This window comes from Agelaius tricolor, unplaced genomic scaffold, assembly GCF_023055355.1.
Source record: "Agelaius tricolor isolate 1412-34295 unplaced genomic scaffold, bAgeTri1.0.p SCAF_13, whole genome shotgun sequence".
Taxonomy (NCBI): domain Eukaryota; kingdom Metazoa; phylum Chordata; class Aves; order Passeriformes; family Icteridae; genus Agelaius; species Agelaius tricolor.
Genome location: NW_027269273.1, coordinates 18,428,936 through 18,448,497, shown reverse-complemented (window position 1 = coordinate 18,448,497; position 19,562 = coordinate 18,428,936). Strand labels below are relative to the sequence as shown.

General features: G+C 43.7%; 2 protein-coding genes across 3 annotated transcripts in view; both read right to left on the bottom strand.

Annotated features, from left to right (window-relative positions):
* SEC31B (SEC31 homolog B, COPII coat complex component) overlaps positions 1-14,817 on the bottom strand; it is a 35,060-nt gene extending 20,243 nt beyond the window's left edge. For both annotated transcript variants that reach the window (XM_071439023.1, XM_071439024.1), the window contains exons 1-10: positions 14,718-14,817; positions 10,327-10,415; positions 8,219-8,342; positions 7,231-7,426; positions 6,389-6,484; positions 5,170-5,310; positions 4,541-4,683; positions 4,205-4,304; positions 2,130-2,291; positions 159-311 (exon numbers count right to left, since the gene is read on the bottom strand). In XM_071439023.1, coding sequence (XP_071295124.1) covers positions 159-311; positions 2,130-2,291; positions 4,205-4,304; positions 4,541-4,683; positions 5,170-5,310; positions 6,389-6,484; positions 7,231-7,426; positions 8,219-8,342; positions 10,327-10,405 — 1,194 coding nt within the window. In that variant the 5' untranslated portion in view covers positions 10,406-10,415; positions 14,718-14,817. The remainder of the gene's footprint in view (positions 1-158; positions 312-2,129; positions 2,292-4,204; positions 4,305-4,540; positions 4,684-5,169; positions 5,311-6,388; positions 6,485-7,230; positions 7,427-8,218; positions 8,343-10,326; positions 10,416-14,717) is intronic.
* A 2,031-nt stretch (positions 14,818-16,848) lies between these two features.
* NDUFB8 (NADH:ubiquinone oxidoreductase subunit B8) lies at positions 16,849-19,562 on the bottom strand. Its single transcript, XM_071439022.1, has 5 exons — positions 19,405-19,562; positions 19,109-19,235; positions 18,383-18,482; positions 17,764-17,919; positions 16,849-17,074 (listed from the first exon to the last, which is right to left on the bottom strand). Exons 1-5 carry the CDS (start codon positions 19,502-19,504, stop codon positions 16,982-16,984), a joined length of 576 nt encoding a protein of 191 aa, XP_071295123.1. The 5' UTR covers positions 19,505-19,562; the 3' UTR covers positions 16,849-16,981.

Here is a 19,562-nt window from a genome sequence, read left to right as displayed (position 1 = left end):
TATTGAGAGTAAACAAACTTCACTTCATGGGACACTACAATGCACCTTAAACAGGCATTAAGACAACTAACAACAGGTTCCTCCAGTCAAAGCAAAGGATTGTGTCACAAGACAACACATTTATTGCATTTTCAGCTAAGGATGCTCCATTCACTTACTGCAAATGAAACCCCCACAGGCCTGCGAATCCACTTGGGTGGTTTTTTTAATGGTGGAATCAAGGTGGTCTGAGTTACTTGCTCTGGCACCTGCAGAGGAGGAAGGCTCTGTCCTGTGCCAAAGGGATCCAGGTTGTTGAAGGAGGAAGAGATCTAGAATCAGATGGAAATAGGAAGAAAATGTAATTCAATTCCTCTCTGTATGGAGTAAGCATGAAAAATGAAGCAAGTACAGCACCTCTTTCTGGAATACCACTGAGTCCCTATACAAGAGAAATGGCGTTCCAAAACAGTTCCAGCAATCGTTTCTCAAGGAAGTTTTACCCTAAGAGATTTTCAAGTAGTTTTCCCTTAGCAAGATGCAAATTTCCTAATAAAGCACTGCTAGCCCTAGCACACAGCTCAAACAGAGGAGTTGCAAAACTACTTGTTTTTTGCAAGACAATGACAACATATGGTCAAAAGTTGTCCAACTTATTTCTTGTTTTTCCCACAGAGGAATTCTGACTCCCTTTTTGTTGCTGGAATCTTTCAGTTGGGTTAGTTTCAAGGACTGTCTCAAGCTTTTTTGGCTTCAATGAGACTGAAGAAATAAAACTTTCTTGTCTAGACAAGACAGTGACAAAAGTGGCGCCTGAGCCAGATTTCTTACATTTAGGGAGTCAGTGAACATACATACAATGCTGTTCACAAGCACTTTTCATTTTTAACATTGTTCACATAGATTTGTTGTTTGCTAAAGATAATCCTGTTCAAGTTTGGACCGTAGGGAACAGCTTTATAACTCAGCTAACCAGCATGCCCAAAAGGAAGCAACAACAGGCTGATCAAGCTAAGGCTGCCAAATCTTAGAATCACAAGCAATATTTTGTCTTTCTTCAGAGGAAACCAATTCCAAAGAAAGAATAGTTCTTGAGGAACAGCTTATATCCAAGAGACAAAACACCCTAAACCTTAAAGAAATAAATATACATAACCAGGTCTGCAATAGAGTTTCTGTCCTAAGACTGTTGAATTCATAAGAGAAAGACCTCTTGGTCACAAACTCCCTGTCACCATAACTGTTATTATCTCCTGCTTGTGCTCTTACTTGATATTCAATTTATTCAGGAATTATTCAACACTACTGTTCCCCAATTTTGAACAGTGGAAGTGTGATGCATACACATGAAGAATGCAGAGAAAGAAAATTCTCCATGGGTTAAATAAATCCTTAATCTCCCACAGCTGTTGCTTGATAAAGTATTTTCTGTCTCTTGCAAATCCTATGAAACTGAACCCAGTCAGCTGTAAATGACTATATAAATAACACTTAAGCCAGTTCATACGTATTCTCTTAAAACCTGTATTGTAAGGTATTTGTTGGCTGGGACAGAGGGAGGGAATTAAAAGACTAGACACCAGATTAAAATTAAAATTTTAGACAGTAGTGACATTTAATCTGTTCAGAATTTGCTCATCTATTCATTGGCTAAGTAATGGGTTTCAGTATCAAAAATATTAACACGCTCAAAGTTGTAGTCAAAAGACTTGAGGAAAATTGATAATAGTGCTTTATAAGCCACTTTATAAAATTACCTTCTAAACTAATGAAGAATAACATATCCTATTAATTAGTATCAATGTATTTAATGTTAACCTAATAACAAGAAAAGCTTGTGTACTGCTTTATTTTTAGGCTAATAGTAATAACAATAAAATGTATCTTAACATCACAACTGCGCTCGCTCTCGGTTTTCTTTACACACCTTGTCAGAGGCAATGTGGTCTCTCTTTGGGATCTGGTGGGATTATTAAACCCTCATACAGGCAGCTTCTGGTTCCCACACCATACAGCCATAGGTCCAGGTGTGTGGGAAAGATTGTATTGCTTCAAAGTGACCCTGTTACACACGTGTGCTTCCAGCACTCTGAGAAGTCATGAGAGAAACTGCCAGTCTGTCAAGGTCTAACATGGTCACAGGACTTTACCTTGTCAGCCTGTGTCTTCTGCTGAGCTTCTAAGTTCCCACCCATAACAGAATAAATGTTGATCCACCCATCAAAAGTGGCAGCAGAGAAGACTGAAGGATTCCTAGGACACCACTGGACATCAAAGCACCACTGACTCCGAATGGGCAACTCATACACCACCTATCACAGAAAGAGAGAAGATGGAAGCACAACACAAATAGCCTCCTGCTTTCCCCAAATTACTTGCCCACAGCAAGCCTGTCACTTGATTTACATGTCATCATTGCATACAAATCTCTTATTTTTGCTTCTTGAAGGGTGCATTTGCAACCAAATTATAGCACCTCGAGTCCAAACAGCTGAAAGTCACAGAAAACTCACATTAAACTGGATTCTGACTGTAGAATAAAATCCAAAATTGAGAAGTCACTTTTGCTCTGCTTCCTGAGTACTACTTCATCAGAGTATTATAGCATTGTCACATTTGCTGTTAACTGAGGGAGAGACACCAGAAAACAACACAATAAAACCAGAAGTCAAGAGGCAAGAATGTGTCATGAGCAAGAACACAAACAGAAAGAATAGTGTGGAGTAACAAATGTGACAAGGAAAATAAAGAGCCTAAAGAAAAAAAAATAGAATAAGAAGAGAGGAAGGTAATAGCTGCACATGAACTATGAAGGGCATTGCAGCCAACAAGTTTATGGCTCAGCATTCAAAAAGCCAAAGTTCAATTCACAGACTTCCTGCCTGATGTTGGGCAACTCACTAACACAGCCTTGACTTTAAACCTCCCATTTGTAAAATGAACATATTTCTTCTATGGTTTACAGAAACAAAGTATAGACAATCACAGCTTCATCTTCTGTGGGAACATGATCTGTGTTTTCTGTTCGAGATAGAAGCAAATTAATAATTTGCTTATATTAAAATCTAGATTGCCAAACAGAAAAACTAACAAACAAATCCCAAGAAACCAAACATCCCCCAAACCCAAAGAAACCAATACTTCCCTCAAACTTACGAGATCAGCCATTCTGTATAACTGTATTAATTCTTAATACTGCAAAACTTCCCAACCTTTTTACTTGAAAATTTGCTGTTCATTGGTACCAAGTCAAAAAGAGCCCCCTAACAGTAGTTTATACACAGAAGTCTAATTTGAACTTGGACTCTGCACATCTACAGCAGCATGCATGCCAGCCACAGTATTTTTTTTAAGTTTTCCACTAAAAGACAGTGAAAATATTTTTGTAAAAATTAGACATCAGGAACGTTTCAGAGTCAGAATCTCTTCTAACCACTAGAGATCTAGACAAAGTGAGCATCAAATCCCATGAAACTACAAAAGCAGCATTGCATGCATTTTAGGAAAACAGATTCATTTTTTTCCTTGTCTCCAAGGCAAAAGTGGCCAGTGAGTGATATTGTCCCATGAAATTAATCTACCCTGGGGCTCCTATCTGGACTTTGCTCAGTATTGTTAGAACACTTTCCCCATGCTATCATCAAGATCAATGTCCAAAGTTCAGTTTTATCCAGGATCTCCACATTGAATGAATGGGTGTGCATTAAAAAATTTTAAACAGCCCCACTTTAATTCAGGTGATACCTAAATATACCAAGTATGGTAATTCTGAGATACATGACTAGATAAGCACATACATGTGAAACCATTTTGCTATAAAGTTTACATGCATTGTTTAACTACACTGTTCCCTTTCTCAGTAACCCTCTCCAACATATGCTCCTTGGTCTCCTTCAAATTTCTTCCCAAATAAACTTACTATTCTAGGAGGAGGAAAAAGAAACACATGGAAAGAGAGAACTCTAAAGTGTTAGCATAGCAAGAGTAATCATAAGTAATTGAAACTAAATTTTAAGTTAAAGTTTTCTTCCCTCTCTGATCTCTGGACAAAGATGTATCTATTTCTGTCTGGATATGGACCACACTCATTCACTTCAGAAAGAGTGCATAAGACATGCTTGAGGGAATTACATTGGCACTCCACAAGGATAAAGGGAAGGACACACACACAGCAAAGCACACAGTATAAAGCAGACCCTGTGTACTGATAGCTGTGGTTACGTACCTCTCCCATACTTGGGTTCCAGCACAAGATTCGGTTGTCTTTGGCACTACTCAACAGCAGTTCAGGGTCAGCCTGGCACCAAGAAACAGAGAGAACTCCCCTAAAATAGATCAGAAAGAAATCAGTCATATTTCCTGTACAGTTTGTTCTGCCATCCAGTCGCTAAGAAAGCACCATGCACCAGCACCTTGGCTCAGAAATGCAAGTTCTCATCTCTACCTTCAATCAGATTTATCTGGGAAAGAAAGCAGGCCCAGGAGAAAATCATAGTTCCCCTAAGTCCAGCCTCCCAGCTGTCTGCCTTGAAAAGATGTAACACAACATGCAAGTCCTCACCTGGTGTGCCCTTCCAGCTGGCTAAGAGGAGAGGTAGCAAAGCGTAAGTCCCATATTTGGATCACTGGCAAACGGTCATCCTCAGAGGAAAGGATTAGCTGGGTTGCAACTTCTGGATGCCAGGCCATTCCTGAGCAATGCATCTAGGGACAAAAATAGCACAGGCTGAAAATTCAGCAATGCAAGTTGGCAACAGCACAAATGGGCCAAAGCCATGCCATTCTGTACTGAACTCGCCTAGAATGCTTGACATAAACCAAGTCTAGTAATGCCTTGCTCCAGGCAGCAAGCATTTCTACCATCTCTCCACAGCAAAAACAACCCCACTAACCACATAGAAATCAAAGCCCAAAGTTGACCTAGGAAGAAAGCTGGGAGGCTTCTCATAAATGAGTTGTGGACACAGAAACTGAATGCAAGAGTGCATGAATTTTAAGAACACTAAGAGGCCTTGTTTCCCCATTTCATTCAGGAAAGAAGAAAAAGAGGTGCCTTGATGCTACAACTCCAAGAGAACAAGTTCCAACAGCTCCTAGAATAAAACCACTTGTCCCAAGAGTCTGTGCCACTATGTAGTCCCATGTGGCACATTGTAAGCTAGATAGCGATGCAACCTTTTCTCCACTCACTCTGTTGCTGTGGTCACTGACTTTGATGATGGGCTCATTCTTCCTGAGGTCCCAGACCACAGCCTTGCCGCTGGGGTGAGCGGAGGACAGGATATGCTGCACCTGCCGATTCCAGGACACCACACTGATGTCTTCATGCGGCTGCCAAGACAGGAAAGGCCACACATCCATTATTCCCAAGCTGAGGGAACACTCACAGGAGTCTGTCAATAGTTTAACTGAAGGATTAGGGACTTGATGATACATAGATTCCTCTCTTCAACTGCTGATCAACTAACTGGAAATACCAGCAGCACTAAAAAAAGACTAGGGAAAGTCCTTTACTCAGAGTACAGTGGACACTAAAATTCTATAGGGGAATGTCACCTGGAAAAGTACCTCTGCATTTGATGAACAGGCACTGGATTCTACATTGGCCAAATGTGTTACAAATCACTCCAGACAGAACTGCAGCAAAGCACACATATATGTTTCTACCCCAACTTCTCAGATGAACTTAAATGGAAAGATGACCTTGTGCAACATTTCAGGAGTGCATTGAAATGGAAAACAATGAAGTATTCATGCCTAATTGCTGATATTGTATCTACTGCAATGCAGGAGATAGGCAAGGAAACAAACAGGAGACTTACTGGAGGAAAAACCTGGACTGCTTTTACTGAAGTTTACTATGATTTTTCTATTTCAGGAGTTGATTGCCCTGAATAATATAATAAGCATCAGAAGATCAGAAACTTCTTCCTCTTCAAACTCAGGAAATATTATCTGGGAGCAATAGGCAAGATGCATTTAATGGCTCACTGGCTCTGCTAGGGATATGACTTTCATGAGATATGAAAAGCCTCAGCTGAAGCCTGAAATAAATTCATTCCTCAGAGAAGGTCCAATAAACCTTCTTAATCCATCACACATGCCCCAGCTGGATCACAAGATAAACTGGTCAGTTACTTGATTCAAATCCACAAAGAGCTTACCCATCCATGCAAAGTGCATCCTTCCAGAGCTTGCCAGTCTACCTCCCCTCCCTTTACAACACTTCTTCCACCCCCAAGAATGAAATCAATCAGTCTCTTCTGATTCATCTCTCTCCTGACAGACTTCAAAGTCATCCCCTTTCACAGACTGACTGACTAGGCTAGGATTCTCCACACACATCTGTTTGTCTCGCCTACTGAGATACAAAACTGCACAAGTATTGCCCAGAGGAAAACTCATTTACCTGTGATTTAGTCCCCGGAGTCATAGGCACACTGAAATTATTCAAGTCCCAGATGAAAATTTCAGAATCATTGGCTCCAGAAGCCAAGAGATTATTCTGTAGGGAAAAAAAAGGAAATGCTCAGTTGCGATTCCTGCTCACAGATTTCTTAAAAATAAATGGAAGCAAAAACCCCAAAATCTTCTATAGTGAGATGAGAGCTGTATTTCACAGCCACTGGCATGCATAAAGATACTAACTGGATTATAAACCAAGCACATCTCTGGCCTCCGTGCCATCCACTGCAGCATAGTACAGACACATTTAAAAAATGGCTGCTGTTAATCACGACGCAATTCTGCCACAAGCCTTGAAGCCACCGTCTCTGGCCAGCTGAGCCTTTGCCTGGCATCAAGGACATTTCTTCTGAGAAGATGCAAGTTTCTCACAACTGACTGCAGACAACTTTCCATTTGCCTTTGCGCTACCACAAGAAACATGTTCTGTTCACTCCTCATTTATGTTGCAGTCCTTTCAAATGTGATCAGAGCCCCACTGAATTAAACACCAACTGAACAAATAAAAAAATAAAAGTTTTTATTTTGAAAGGACAATGGTTTGACATTTAACAATATTACAAGACATGTTTTTATAGAGAGGTATGTGATTTGAACAAGATCACAGGAGAATTCAGATGCAAAGCTGTGAAAAGAACCCAAATCTGAGTCTCAAACCAGTCTTGTGTGACAACTACTGTGCCTCTTAAGTTAAAACTTGTCCCTTCACTTTATGAATCTATACACAAAGGAACATATTTTCTAACATGGAGATTAACTTTCCTTTGGTATCTTTATGTTACACACCTGGAAAGGGTTGAAGTCAAGGGCTCGAACAGGCCCTGAGTGCTTCTCTGCCTGCGCAATGACGGGGTCGCCCTTGGAAGCCAGGACGCGGTGCACGCTGTACATGGTCAGCACTCCGTTATCCCCCCCACCAATGAGCACTCCAGAGGACTCTGCAGACCCATTGCCAAAGTTCCCCCAGATCAGCTTATGAAACCTAAAAAAAGAAGAAAATAAAGCTGGCATAGGCCATGATGTTTGGTGGAAATCAAGACACCCTCTTCATTACCAAAACTCACATCCCTGTTTCAACCTATCAAACATATCCATTGCACTTTAAACAATCATCTCCCTTTTAAGAGGACTGCGGCTCTTGCATGCAAAAAAAGAAATAAGCTTCCTTCCAATGACTTTTCAATGGAATTTAAAAGGGAAGAGCTTGTCTTCAATTTTTCGGCTGTTTTGTTGTTTGTTTAAAACTTTTAGGACCTCACATGGGATTTGGTGAATACAATCCTCTAGCCTACACTTTACTGAAAATTAGTTAAGAGATCTATGTGCCTTCATTTGCAGACCTGTTATCTGAAAAATATGTTTACACCATTTAAAATCTGCTAGTTAGAAATCCAGGCTGTGTTTCACAAGGGGCAGACAACATCTACACTGATAAGCCTAAGAAATCATCTTGCTTTAAAGAGCTGGAAAGTAAGTTTCACTCTCTCAATAGTCTCTTCAGGGCAAATTGTTAGCCCCAGCAAATTCACACTATACATAATGTCTCTGCTGACTGACTACCACACAAGTAATTTCAGATTTCTCTAATAGTCTACCTGCTCTACTTTTATAACCAATATGATCTCTATCAAAAAAAATGTTCTGTTTTTGAAGAGAGGTCAGTTAATTCAAAACATCACTTTATATGCTGTAAACATTCTCCTGCTCTCCTTTCTCACACCAGAAAACCTTTTTCATTTTCATTGATTGATACATCAGTATGAACCTCTAGTACCTGTTTGAGGCAGGAAGTGCTCCTTTCTGCTTCATATCCAGGGAGGGGTCCCTGAAGTCAGCCTCAAATATTTCCAAGGTGGCATTTGTACTGAAGGATGCATCCAGTTGTTGGGCAGATGTTCCTAGTACAAGAAATACAAGAGCGATGCAAGTGGACATTTTTATCAAAAGCACAACATACAAAAAGAGTAAGGCACTGAAAACCTATTCTTCATAGTCAACACAACCTTGCTGTTGTAACAGTTCAAAAGAGGACATGTTTGAACACCTCAGAAAAAAGAATCAACAATTATGACAAACTTTGAAAGAAATTGAAAGTTCTTCAGGAACTTGATGACCAAAGTTACTGTTACACAGATAACTTTCTTTCTTGGGATAGGTGCAACTCATGCACCTTCCACCAAGTAACTATGGCTTTTGATATTAATTCTTCTCTAAATTACAAAGGCACTGACATAATGAAATCCAGCTACTGTTACAATCCCAAGTATTCTGCATACTGCTCCTCAATCATGACATGTCTTAATCAGACCTTGTAAAGCTACTCTACAGACTAAGTTCTTCAGCTGTAACCTACTAAACATGCCTCAACAACCCACAGACACTAGCAGTCACAAACTGGTAGGTTCCTTCTTTCTCCTTATTCATATGGAATAAAAGCTACAGGTTGATTTAACATTGTCTAGTGGGACACTGCCAGGCAAACTGTCCCCCAGTTACCACAGGGATGCTTACAGCATAGAAAGTGCCCAAAGGACTATTAAAAAGCAGTACAATTTATGAAACCACACAGCTTCTGATCTAAAGCAAACTGAAGCCAAGACCTTTGGTTCAATCAAAACCCTGGCCTTGTTGTCTGCGAACTTCCCCAATGTAAATCCTTCCCAGAGGCTGCAGCTCTTCACAGAGGATCCAGTGTGGGTCCCCTCCATGGGGTGGTCTTTCAGAACAGATTGCTCCAACCTCAGTTCCCCATAGGGTCACGAGTCCTGCCAGCAAACCTGTTCCAGCATGGGCTCCTCTCTCCATGGGGTCACAGGCCCTACCAAGAGCCTGCTCCAGAGTGGGCTTTCCACAGGGTCACAGCATCCTTTGGCATCCACCTGCTCCAGCATGGTGGATTGTAGCTGGGTATCTGTTCCTCCACAGACCTCCATGGGAGCAAGAGCCTGCCTCACCAAGGTCTTCACCAGGGGCTGCAGGGGAATCTCTGCTCTGGCACCTGACACACCTCCAGCCCATCCTTCTGCATGGAACTCAGTGACTGAAGCATTGTTTCTCTCCCATATTCTCACTCCTCTCTTGTGCTTCAGTTACACATGGCATTTTTTCTCCCTCTTGTTAACAATGTTACCCCAGAGGCACTCCCACTGCCAGGCTCGCCCTGGGACAGGGATGGGTCCATCTGGAAGGTGGCTGGCACCAGTGGCAGCAGGCACAGCAGGAGCTCCTGACAGCTTCTTACAGGAGCCACCCCAGCTACCAAAGCCTTACCATGCAAACCCAACAAAACCACCAGAGCTGTCAGCTCCACAGACAAACTTGCCTGCTGCCAACTCAGTGAATAGTCTCACTTTCTATTTCAGGAAATAAAATTACTATAAGAATAGTGATTAATTAATAAAATCAACAAAATAAAATTTAAGGTTTTACAAAAGTACCGAAAATAGAATGTTAACCAAAACAGGCAACTTTACAGATAAGAGGTTTATAGTATTTAATTGTCAAGCTACATGATTATGACTGAAGACAGAGAAGTACAAGTGACCTTAAACAAACATTACTTGAATTAACTTTTTCCCCCACAGGCATAGGACGTGTGTAATGCAGAACATCAAGCAGTGTTGGAGTCTTAATTAGAAATCAAAAAAATCATGTATTGAACCTTTGAAAAATCACTCACATTTAAAATGTCAAAGTTGGTCACAGAAGTAGTTCTCTACCAGTTACTTTAAACATAAAAGCTGTAGTGTTTTTGGTATATTGGTTGTAAGTTTTCCAGGGCCTATCAAGGTGGAAACTGTTGAAAGCTAAAACCCATACAACTCCACATAATATTTTTCTGTGATTCATACTCTAATATTCACAAATTGTGAAGAACTTTACCTGTTGCTAGGTAAATAGGGTGGTTGTTTGCTGGACTCCATGCCTGCACAGCTGTTCGCTCAATTTCTTTTAGCTTCATTTTCTAGACTCTGAAAGAAATTTCACACAGAGTTTAGAACAGAGAGACACAGTTGATGTGAAAATATTCACATCAGAAACATGATGAGAACACCCTGCTCTCAAAACAGTGAAGTTAATTGCTACTTCCTGAGGCAGTGAATACTGGAATAAATCAGGATATTTGACAATTCATTAAACCTGCCCCAACCCCGCCCGCAAAATCCCACTGTCTGTCCCCAGATTTTCTTTCATATATAGCTCTCTTTTTGATATGTCCCAATTACAGGAGAGTTTCAGAAAAAAAAGAAGGGGGTCTAAATTAACATACTCAAGTCTTCACTGCAGGCTGGTTTAAATCAGCTGCAGAAATTAATTTAAACAAATGTATTTTGATCTAGCACTAGTTGCTCTCTCCAAACAAGCTAATGTCAGTATATACATAAGCAAAAAGGGAGCAGAAGGAATCTCAGGGCAGGCTAAATTCCAAGCAGAAAAGTGACGTGGCAACAGAAAACAAAGTGCAATGCTATCGTGTGCCAATTCAGTTAATGTACTTTGTTCTTGCTCCTCCAAAAAGCAAAAGGAAAAAAAAAAATCATTTGACTTTCTCTTTGAGCTAGGAAATGGCAGAAGGTGAGAAGAAGTAATCCACAAGTAACTACTGGGTTTCAATCTCAGCAGTGATAGCAACTCTTTATTTACTCAGGATAGATTGAGCGACACCTGTAAAACGGGAACCAAATTTCCCCATGTCTCTGGAGAAAGATTAGTTGGGCAACAATGTAGCAGGTTAATTGAAAATCAAACATCAACAGCAGGCAGGTAGCAGGGTGCAAAACTGAATATAAAGACAACTGAATACAATACAAATAATTATTGTTCTGAGTAGGATCCCATTCTTACTAAGGAGAAAGCACCCTGCACTCCATTCCTGACCACAAACAGGCCATCATAAATGATGTGTGCACATTCACAGGTTAGTGGGGTCACTCTCATGAGCACTGCCTAAACTTTTCAAGCTCGGATGCACTGCAGTCTTTTAACTTCAGCTAAACAGAACTGTATGCTTAGATGATATCATGCTGAATAAAGTAAAACTGTCAGCAGGCAGCATAGCAAAACCCTCTGCATCTTGTCAGTTTGCTGTGATTAACCTCTCCTGGTTCCTTGACACTGTTTGTGTAAACCACAACCTGCATCACATGGCCCTCTGCTCAGATGCAGAGCTTATGAGAAACTGTGGTCTCCCGGGGCCCGCACAAGGGGGAAGTTTGGTCAGCATTACTTCTTGGGCTTGGACCTCCCAGCTAATAATTCTACACCTCTTTTTAGGGTTTCTTCTGCCTCAGGAGTCAGAAGTTAAGGACATCCTCTCTTTTTCTCTGTCTTTCCCATGCACTATTAGGATATGCTGATTGACTAGAATCTATTTAATGCTTTTTAGCATTAGTCTGCAGCAGTATCTCCCAAAGCTCACACTGCCAACTGCTATTTGCACATTAAGCTTATCCCAACTTAGGTGAGGCCCAACAGAATCTGAACAGAACTCTTGTACAATTAAAAAAAGTGCAACTATTTCTTCATTGCCCCCTATGAATAGAGGTGGAAAGGTCATCTCCTCATTACCATAACAAATCTCTAAAGCTTACTTTCCAATCTTCCAGTACACACTTTGTGGGGTACTCGTTAAGGGTCTACCACACTCTCCCTGTGGTGCATCTCTCAAGATGTTCCAGTACCTACTCATGTCTCCCATACTACTGCAGAAACCCTGCCCAGGTCTTCTCCCTTCATTGGCAGAGGCGAGTGAAAATATCCACAGTACTTAGGTGAATCTTCTAGCAACAGTCTATTGCACAAGGCTCTAGCTGACACCACCACTATGGGGGACAGGACAGCTGGTGTGCACCTTACAAGTCCCGTTCTCGCCTCTTCCTTCTCCAGTTACAAACTATCAGTTGTAGGAGCTGGCTGTACACTCAGGCCTCACTGCTTCTTGGCTTTTGAGAAGGCAACTTCCCTGTGAACATTAATAGACAATGGCCAAGAGATCTCTTCCCTACAGGAAATTAACTGATAAGGAATCAGTGAAGAATACAACTATCACAGACTTGGTTGGGTAAATGGTACAAGCTCCCCCTCATTACCTCTGTGCTGGACCAACTACACTGCTGAAATAATTTACGTTTAATGTGCAAATAAAGATAAGCTGCAAAAATTGTGCAGAACAGTATTGATCAATTGTTTGGCTTTTCTTGTCAATAGAGCGTTTTACATAAGAAAGTCAATTACTGCATCATTAGTGTTCTCTTTTCACAAACTTAAGTCAGGACAGAATGTGAAGGTAAAGTGTCTTGGTCATGGTAACCCACCCAAATGGAGGAAAGCAAACAACACTCCATTTAGAGTGGCTCAATGCCAACAGAACAACTGCAGAAGTGCTGGATCATAGGTACTGAAGAGGTTCACTGTGTCTCTGGTCCTAAAGGCAAACCAGCAGTGGTTCCACAGACTTGAGGAGGCCCCCAGAGGATGCATAAGAAGCTAAAAGATCACAGTATCACACTGTCTCTTAGGAACGTCTGAGCAGTTCAGCTCCACTGCAGCTGAGGATCTGCAGAGATACAGCAGCACCCCCTCCTTAAGTCAGTGAGCTCTGAGTTTCAAAGGGGAAAAAAAAGCCTGATTAAGTGATCCTTCTATACACTATCTGTACCCAGGAGAGGACTCATAATTCTTAAAGACGGAAAAAAAACTCTTCTTTAGCAAACTCTTCTGGCTCCCTGAGAAAAATTTGCAAGAATTTAACTCTCCCACAGTAAAATTTTTAGGGAGAGGTTGCCACCTGCTGTCATCTCTCAAAATAGCATCTAAGACTTGCAAGAAAGCTCATGCTTTTCTCAGGACTTCTAATTAATTAATCATGACAATTCCTCACCCTTCCTCTACAGATCTAATATATGAATGAATCTCAGCCCCAAAGGGAGTGGACAGAAGCAGCAATTCCCCACAGCTTTCCTCAGACATGACTTCCTGCACAGACCTTAAAGGGTAACAAAGCAAAACCTGACAGGTCAGAGCACACCTCACCACTGAGAAATAGAGAGCATGCTGCTAAACAGTGAGCATTCCCAAATTACATTAGACCATGCAAACAATGCTGTCAGAGGCAAAAATTTCTCACCTTTGCTAACCTGAAATACTTATGGCTTTACAGTACACTATAATAAGACCATGGTTGTTGTTGTATGAATTAATTGACCCTCAAAGCTGTCATAATAATTATCCCTGATAGCACCCTAGCGAGGCGCTCTCTCTTCTGCACCACCCCAATACTGTCAATCAGAAATCCCCTCCCACTGACTTTCCCAGTCCTCCTCCTGCCACTGGGCACCCAACCATTCCCCTTTGTTCCTACTGATACTGGACTTCCAGCACTGCACACAAAGGACCTGACAGGCTGATCTCCCCACACTTAGCTAAAAAGTGAAACTTGAGCAGAACAAGATTTGTCCAAGGTCACCCGGGTGACAAGTCGACACCCTAAAACCTGAAAAACATCCCCCAGCCATGACACAATGGTTAAGACACAAACTGTCCCTAGAGTTTCCACATCCCAGCATTGATTTAAAATCTCTGTACCGCCCCTTTTCCCTTAGCACTGTCCTGACATGACACGCTCCTTCCGCAGCTCCCCACAGCCAGGCTGTTCTCGTATGTGCTTATTATAAACCCCGATTACAGAAGGCAGAGACACACTCAGCTAATCTCAGCTAATCACTGGTGTGTGCAAGGTGGGGTTGTTGCAGGGCAGGGCTCAGCACATTCCTCCATGACAGCTCCAATGGTATTTAAAGAAACTTCTTGTGCTCTGCGCAGTTTCAGAAGCTGTTGCCCATTGCACGGCGCTGCACACACGTCCCAAGTGTGCTTGTCTGCACAACAGCATTACTCCGTGGGATGGTGAAAAAGAGCAGGGGTCTAGGAGGAAAGCATTGACCTCGGACACTGTGTCACACACAGGCTCCGGGCTACGCCAGAGGCCTCTCCGCGGCCCAGGTCACACGGCTGAGATCCCCGGCCGCTCCCCGCCCGCCGCCAGCCGGCGGAGGAGAGACAGGAGACAGGAGCCGAGGCTCCCGGGACAAGGACGGGGCCACGGGACCTGGGAGCGGAGTCTCGACAGAGGCGGGCAGGGCAGCACAGCAGCCCTGGGCTGGGGGGACAGGGGCGCGGCGGGGCAGGGCCAGCCCCAGCTCGGTGTCCGAGGGGCGCGGCCTGGCCGGGCCGGGTCGGGGGGCGGGCGGCCCTTACCGGCTGGCTGCCCTTACCGGCTGCCTGCGTGCTTCCCGCGCCGCTCGCTCCCGCAGCCCGGCGCTCTGACGGTGGCCGCGGGGAGCCCAGAGCGCCGCCCGCCCCGCCCCGCCGCGCCTGCGCGGGGCCGGCCCCGGAACACGGCCCGGCCCGCCGCCCCGCAGCAGCGGCCGCGGCCGGGCCCGACACCCCCGGGCTCCTTCCCCCTCAGTAGGATACCTGAATCGGCTCCATCCGTCGGTACCGGATGGTGCGGCCGGAGGCCAAGGACACCATTGCTGGACCGCGGTGGTCTAACCGCAGCAGAGCCTGCCATACGGCTCATATGTGGCTGCCATACCCCCTCAGAACTTTGCCTTAGCTATACATGTAACGCATCCTGAGCGTGTGCAGAAAGGAAAGGAATGTATTTTTCTAAAAGTATTTTAATTGCCAGGAAACAATATGCAGAAGGACCCAGGCCTTCTTCCCGTACATCTCTCCTGCTTTAAGAAAAAAATTGCCTACATTACAAACTCCATTTTTTAGGATTTCTGAGCCATATCTGCCCAACCCATTATGCCATCCCCATGGATGAAAACCATAATTAAGCTACTGTTTAGAACAAACTGGGATTGGAAGCCCCCAAAGCGGGCAGCAGCAAACAGCGCTGGAACGCTGCACAATGAGCTGGATGGGCCTAGCCCTGCCTCAATACAAGTGCTACACTATCACACACACCAAAGCTCCCATTACTGCTCTGATCACCTTCATTTTACTTAAGACTCTTACAGCTCTCGTAACATTTTATACAGTGCTGCATGTAAGTGCTGTGGAATGGTAATTCTCGACTCAAGTATCCCTAAGGAGTGTTTTGCCCTGCAAAACAGAATTCAGTTTTAAGGTCCCATAGCTCATAAAAAAACACTCGAACGCCCTTCTGAGATAAAACATCATTGACTATAATTTAAAAGCAAGCATTTCTGTAATGAGAAGGTGACAGCTAACAAAATCTATGAGGAATGTTGATTGTTCAGCACCTCCAAAGGAGTTATAAATATTTAGGTGCAAATAAAACTATGTCCTAGCATTCAATCCTATAATTTCCTTTAACATATATCCTTAAAAAAACCCTTACACAAAAACCTAGCTAACAGTCTCTTTAGAATTTGGGGTTTAAAATCTGTACAGATGGAAAAACTGTGAATCACTGTCTTTATATACCTGCTTCTCTTAAAGCACAAAACTACAAGTTGTGACAGGGTACTGAGAGCAGAGCACAGCACCCAGTTTATAGGAAGCACCTAGAGCGGACCAAGCCTTCTGCCTTCTGTGATCACCCACTCCTGCAACAGTGGGGTTAAGGCATAGCACAGCACAGTTGAGAGAAGATTCACTATAAATTAGTACTAAAGGTACTGTCTCCTCCAGCAACAAGAGGAAAAAAAAATTATGTTAGAGTGTACCTGGCCAAATTTAGGAGCTTAATATAATTGTATGTATAACTTTCCCAAGCAAACTGTTGCTGAAGCTATAGGAGGTCCAAGACCAGTGGTTTGCAGTAAAACAGGCAGATGTCATGGGTCAGATGGAACTCCAGGCCAGGTGGATGAACTCAGGCCATAAAGGAAAAATTATGGGCACCTGTACACTTGTATCAAAGCAGATCTGGCCAGAGCTGAACTTGCTCATTAGCCTTTCCATACTGCTGCTATCCACACACCTCTGCTGTCAGCTTCAAGCTACACACTGCAAGGCTCTGTGCCTCACAGGTGCTTCCTACTGGTTATGCAAACTTCACTTGACAGTGCATCTAGACCTGGAAGAGATCAAAGTCAACTCCCAGTAAAGGCAGACACAGTATAAGACTCCCAAGGACTGGCGCTTGCCAATCTGTTTCTGCCTGTCGTTTTACAGTATACAGTGACACTCCAGTTCAACTGCCAGCAGCACCTGCATTAAATGCCTTTGTTACAGGCAGTATTGCCTACATAAACAGGCACAGGTGAGGAATGTTTGTGCACAAGATACATAAATGACCAGCAGTCCTAGGTCTGCACTCATAATTTTGCCCCCTAGATACTATCCCCTTTAGAAAAACGGCAAAGGTCACACCATTTGATTAGCTATAATTCAGCCTTCTCAAACCAACAGATGACAACTAGCACAGTAGGTGTCATTGATATATTTCACTGCAGTTAGCAGCTGAGCATTGAAGAACAAGTGTTAACATATGCCAGTGAACACTAGACAAGATTTCTTCCCCAGCAGAACTGACGGAAATGTAGGACTTGAACAACTTTCAAATTTCATAGTGTATCACCGCTGGTGGCTTTTTATTGGGGTCTCCTCCTCTCTCTAGATACAGGTCATTGAAGGGATATTGCTTCGGTCCCTGCAAGGAAAGACAAACAGTGGCAAATTCACCAAGCAAATTAAGGGGTAAGAGGAAAATGTCTCATACCATCCCACCCCTACCCAAATGAAGGCTTGTAATTTATGACCTAAATTTCTATTTCTTAAGAGCTTCAGCTAGAATATTAGAGTATGAGGAAAGTAAATTCAGAAATATAGGGTTCCTTGCATAAGTTATTTTTTTTTAACAGAAACATCAAGGCGGTCTTGCTTTTAATCATAATCAACATTTTATCTCACAGCATGAGGATAACGTATTGCAAAAGCTGCTTGTGTATTCAGACACATTTTTCAAGAGTACATTTCCCAAATGATACAGCTCATGAGATATAGTTAAAAACACAGGGCAAGAGAAGAGTTAAAGCATCTCACTTGAGTAGATGCACACACAGGGAAGGAGAATACCTAGACCAAAGAAGCATAGCTCAAATTAGTTCCCTGTGAACAGGAACTGCACACTATGAAGCAGCATCTGTGAGCTGAGCCAGACCAGCCCAGAGAAAAACTCAGGCGAGGTGAGGCCACAGGACATCTGTGGGCCCATTCACTGCCAGCAGCAGTTTTGCATTTACACCCATCACTCATCTTCAGCAAAACCACTCTTATAGGCATTGGCAATAACAAGAAATACAGCTACTTCTTCTCCCTTTACCCTCAGGCTTCACTCACCACAGGCCTGTAGGATGGGTAGATCTCTCCAAGACCAAACATGATCAGCATTATGCTCAAAAAGAGAAGGAAGTGTTTGCTCATGGTGTGCCAGGGAACAACAGTGGGGGATGTATCAACCCGGTTCCGAATGTACATGTCAAAATCCCAGTGCATCTAAAGAACAAAGGAAAACAATTGCACATTTACCAACAGTGGTCAAGCCGCTTCTCTCAAGGGAAGCAGCACATTACAGCATTCACAAAGCTGCAAGATGCTGCACTAAAAGGACTTTATTCAAATGGTGGCTTCTTTGCTAAACAATTCTGAACCCAGCTCTCATACTGAGTCCTATCAGGCAAATAAAATTACTCCTGCAGGGAAAGTTACGTTTGTTAAGTCTCCCTTCTCATATGTAACATAAGTTAACTGTCCTAAGTACTTTTACAGTATTTTACAGATGGCTAAAGCCTAACTTTGCCTTGAACTGACTGTCCCTGCTTGCACAGGCAACACACACCGACACTGGTGATGAAATTATACAAAGGATTCACCAGGAAGCACTAACAAGAGGTGCATGTTAGAATTTAGTAACAGAAGCATTGGTGAGCAACTTGAGAAGTGGAAGTGGTGTTCCTACCGGCTCACCCCAGTTGTGCCTCATGTCTGGCTGGTCCCACTGGTACCAGGGGTCCCTCTCGTATTGAGACTTATTAGGGAGCATGGGATAGTCACCATACCTATGAGAAACAAACAAAAGACGAAACATAAAGAAATCTGTACTAATTTAGATATAATTTGTAAGAGACAGTATAAGACAGGCCTAAGGAAATAGTATTAAATACTACTTTGTTTTTATAGCTTTTATGCATATAGATTTTTGAAATGCATTAAAACAACTAGCACAACAATAATTACCTCGACACCAGTCACCATAACAAATGGCATTCCCCAAACTGGCCTTATTGGACTCTACTAGTTGAAAGAAAATGCAGCTTAACCAAAATATGGAAACCTAGTTATGTTGGCATATGTAGAAGTATTCCCCAACATTTAAACATCTCCTGAAACCTTTATTCTAGACATGGCTTTCAGTTCATCCCACTTAGCCTTGTAGTACAGCAGCATATGGAGCCTCTCAAGTTTCTCTCACGAAGTCTCTCGTGTTTTATTCACACAAGCCTCTAACTCATTCCATTCGTTCCTATTTTAAAACACTGAAGTGTCTTCAAATCTCTAAGCTCACAGTAGAGCAAAGGCAGGCATTCACCAGGAGATACGAGCCTACAGCACGTCCCCCACAAAGCCAGGAGCTACTGGCCCCGGCCCGCTCCCGGCTGCGGAACAACGGCGCCACACAGCTCACCCCAAGCCATCGTCGGGGTAGGGCTGATAGTCCTCCACCCGCATGTTGTACTTCTTCGCAGCGGCCGCCCGCTCCTCCGGAGTCCGCGGATACGGCCCAGGCAGCATGTCCTTGGACATCTCCGAGGCTGCGGGAAAGGAACGCGGCAGAGTGGGCGCGGGCCCCGCCGGCAGCCGCAGCCGGCCCGGGGAGGTCGCGCCGCCCTCCCGCCCCGACCCCGCAACCACCGGCCCGTCGCCCCAGACACCCCGACCCCGCCGCCGGCCCCTCGCTCCAGCCTCCGCCTCCCCGCTCACCCGCCCGCGACCCCGAAGGCGCCGCCAAGGCGGCCCGGGCCGCCCTGAGCCCGGCGGCCGCCCGGGGCCAGAGGACACCGCGGAGAGCGCCCGCCGCCATCACCCCCAGCGCGCAGGCGCGGCCGCGGGAAACACGGGGTGGGACCGAGCCAGCCCTC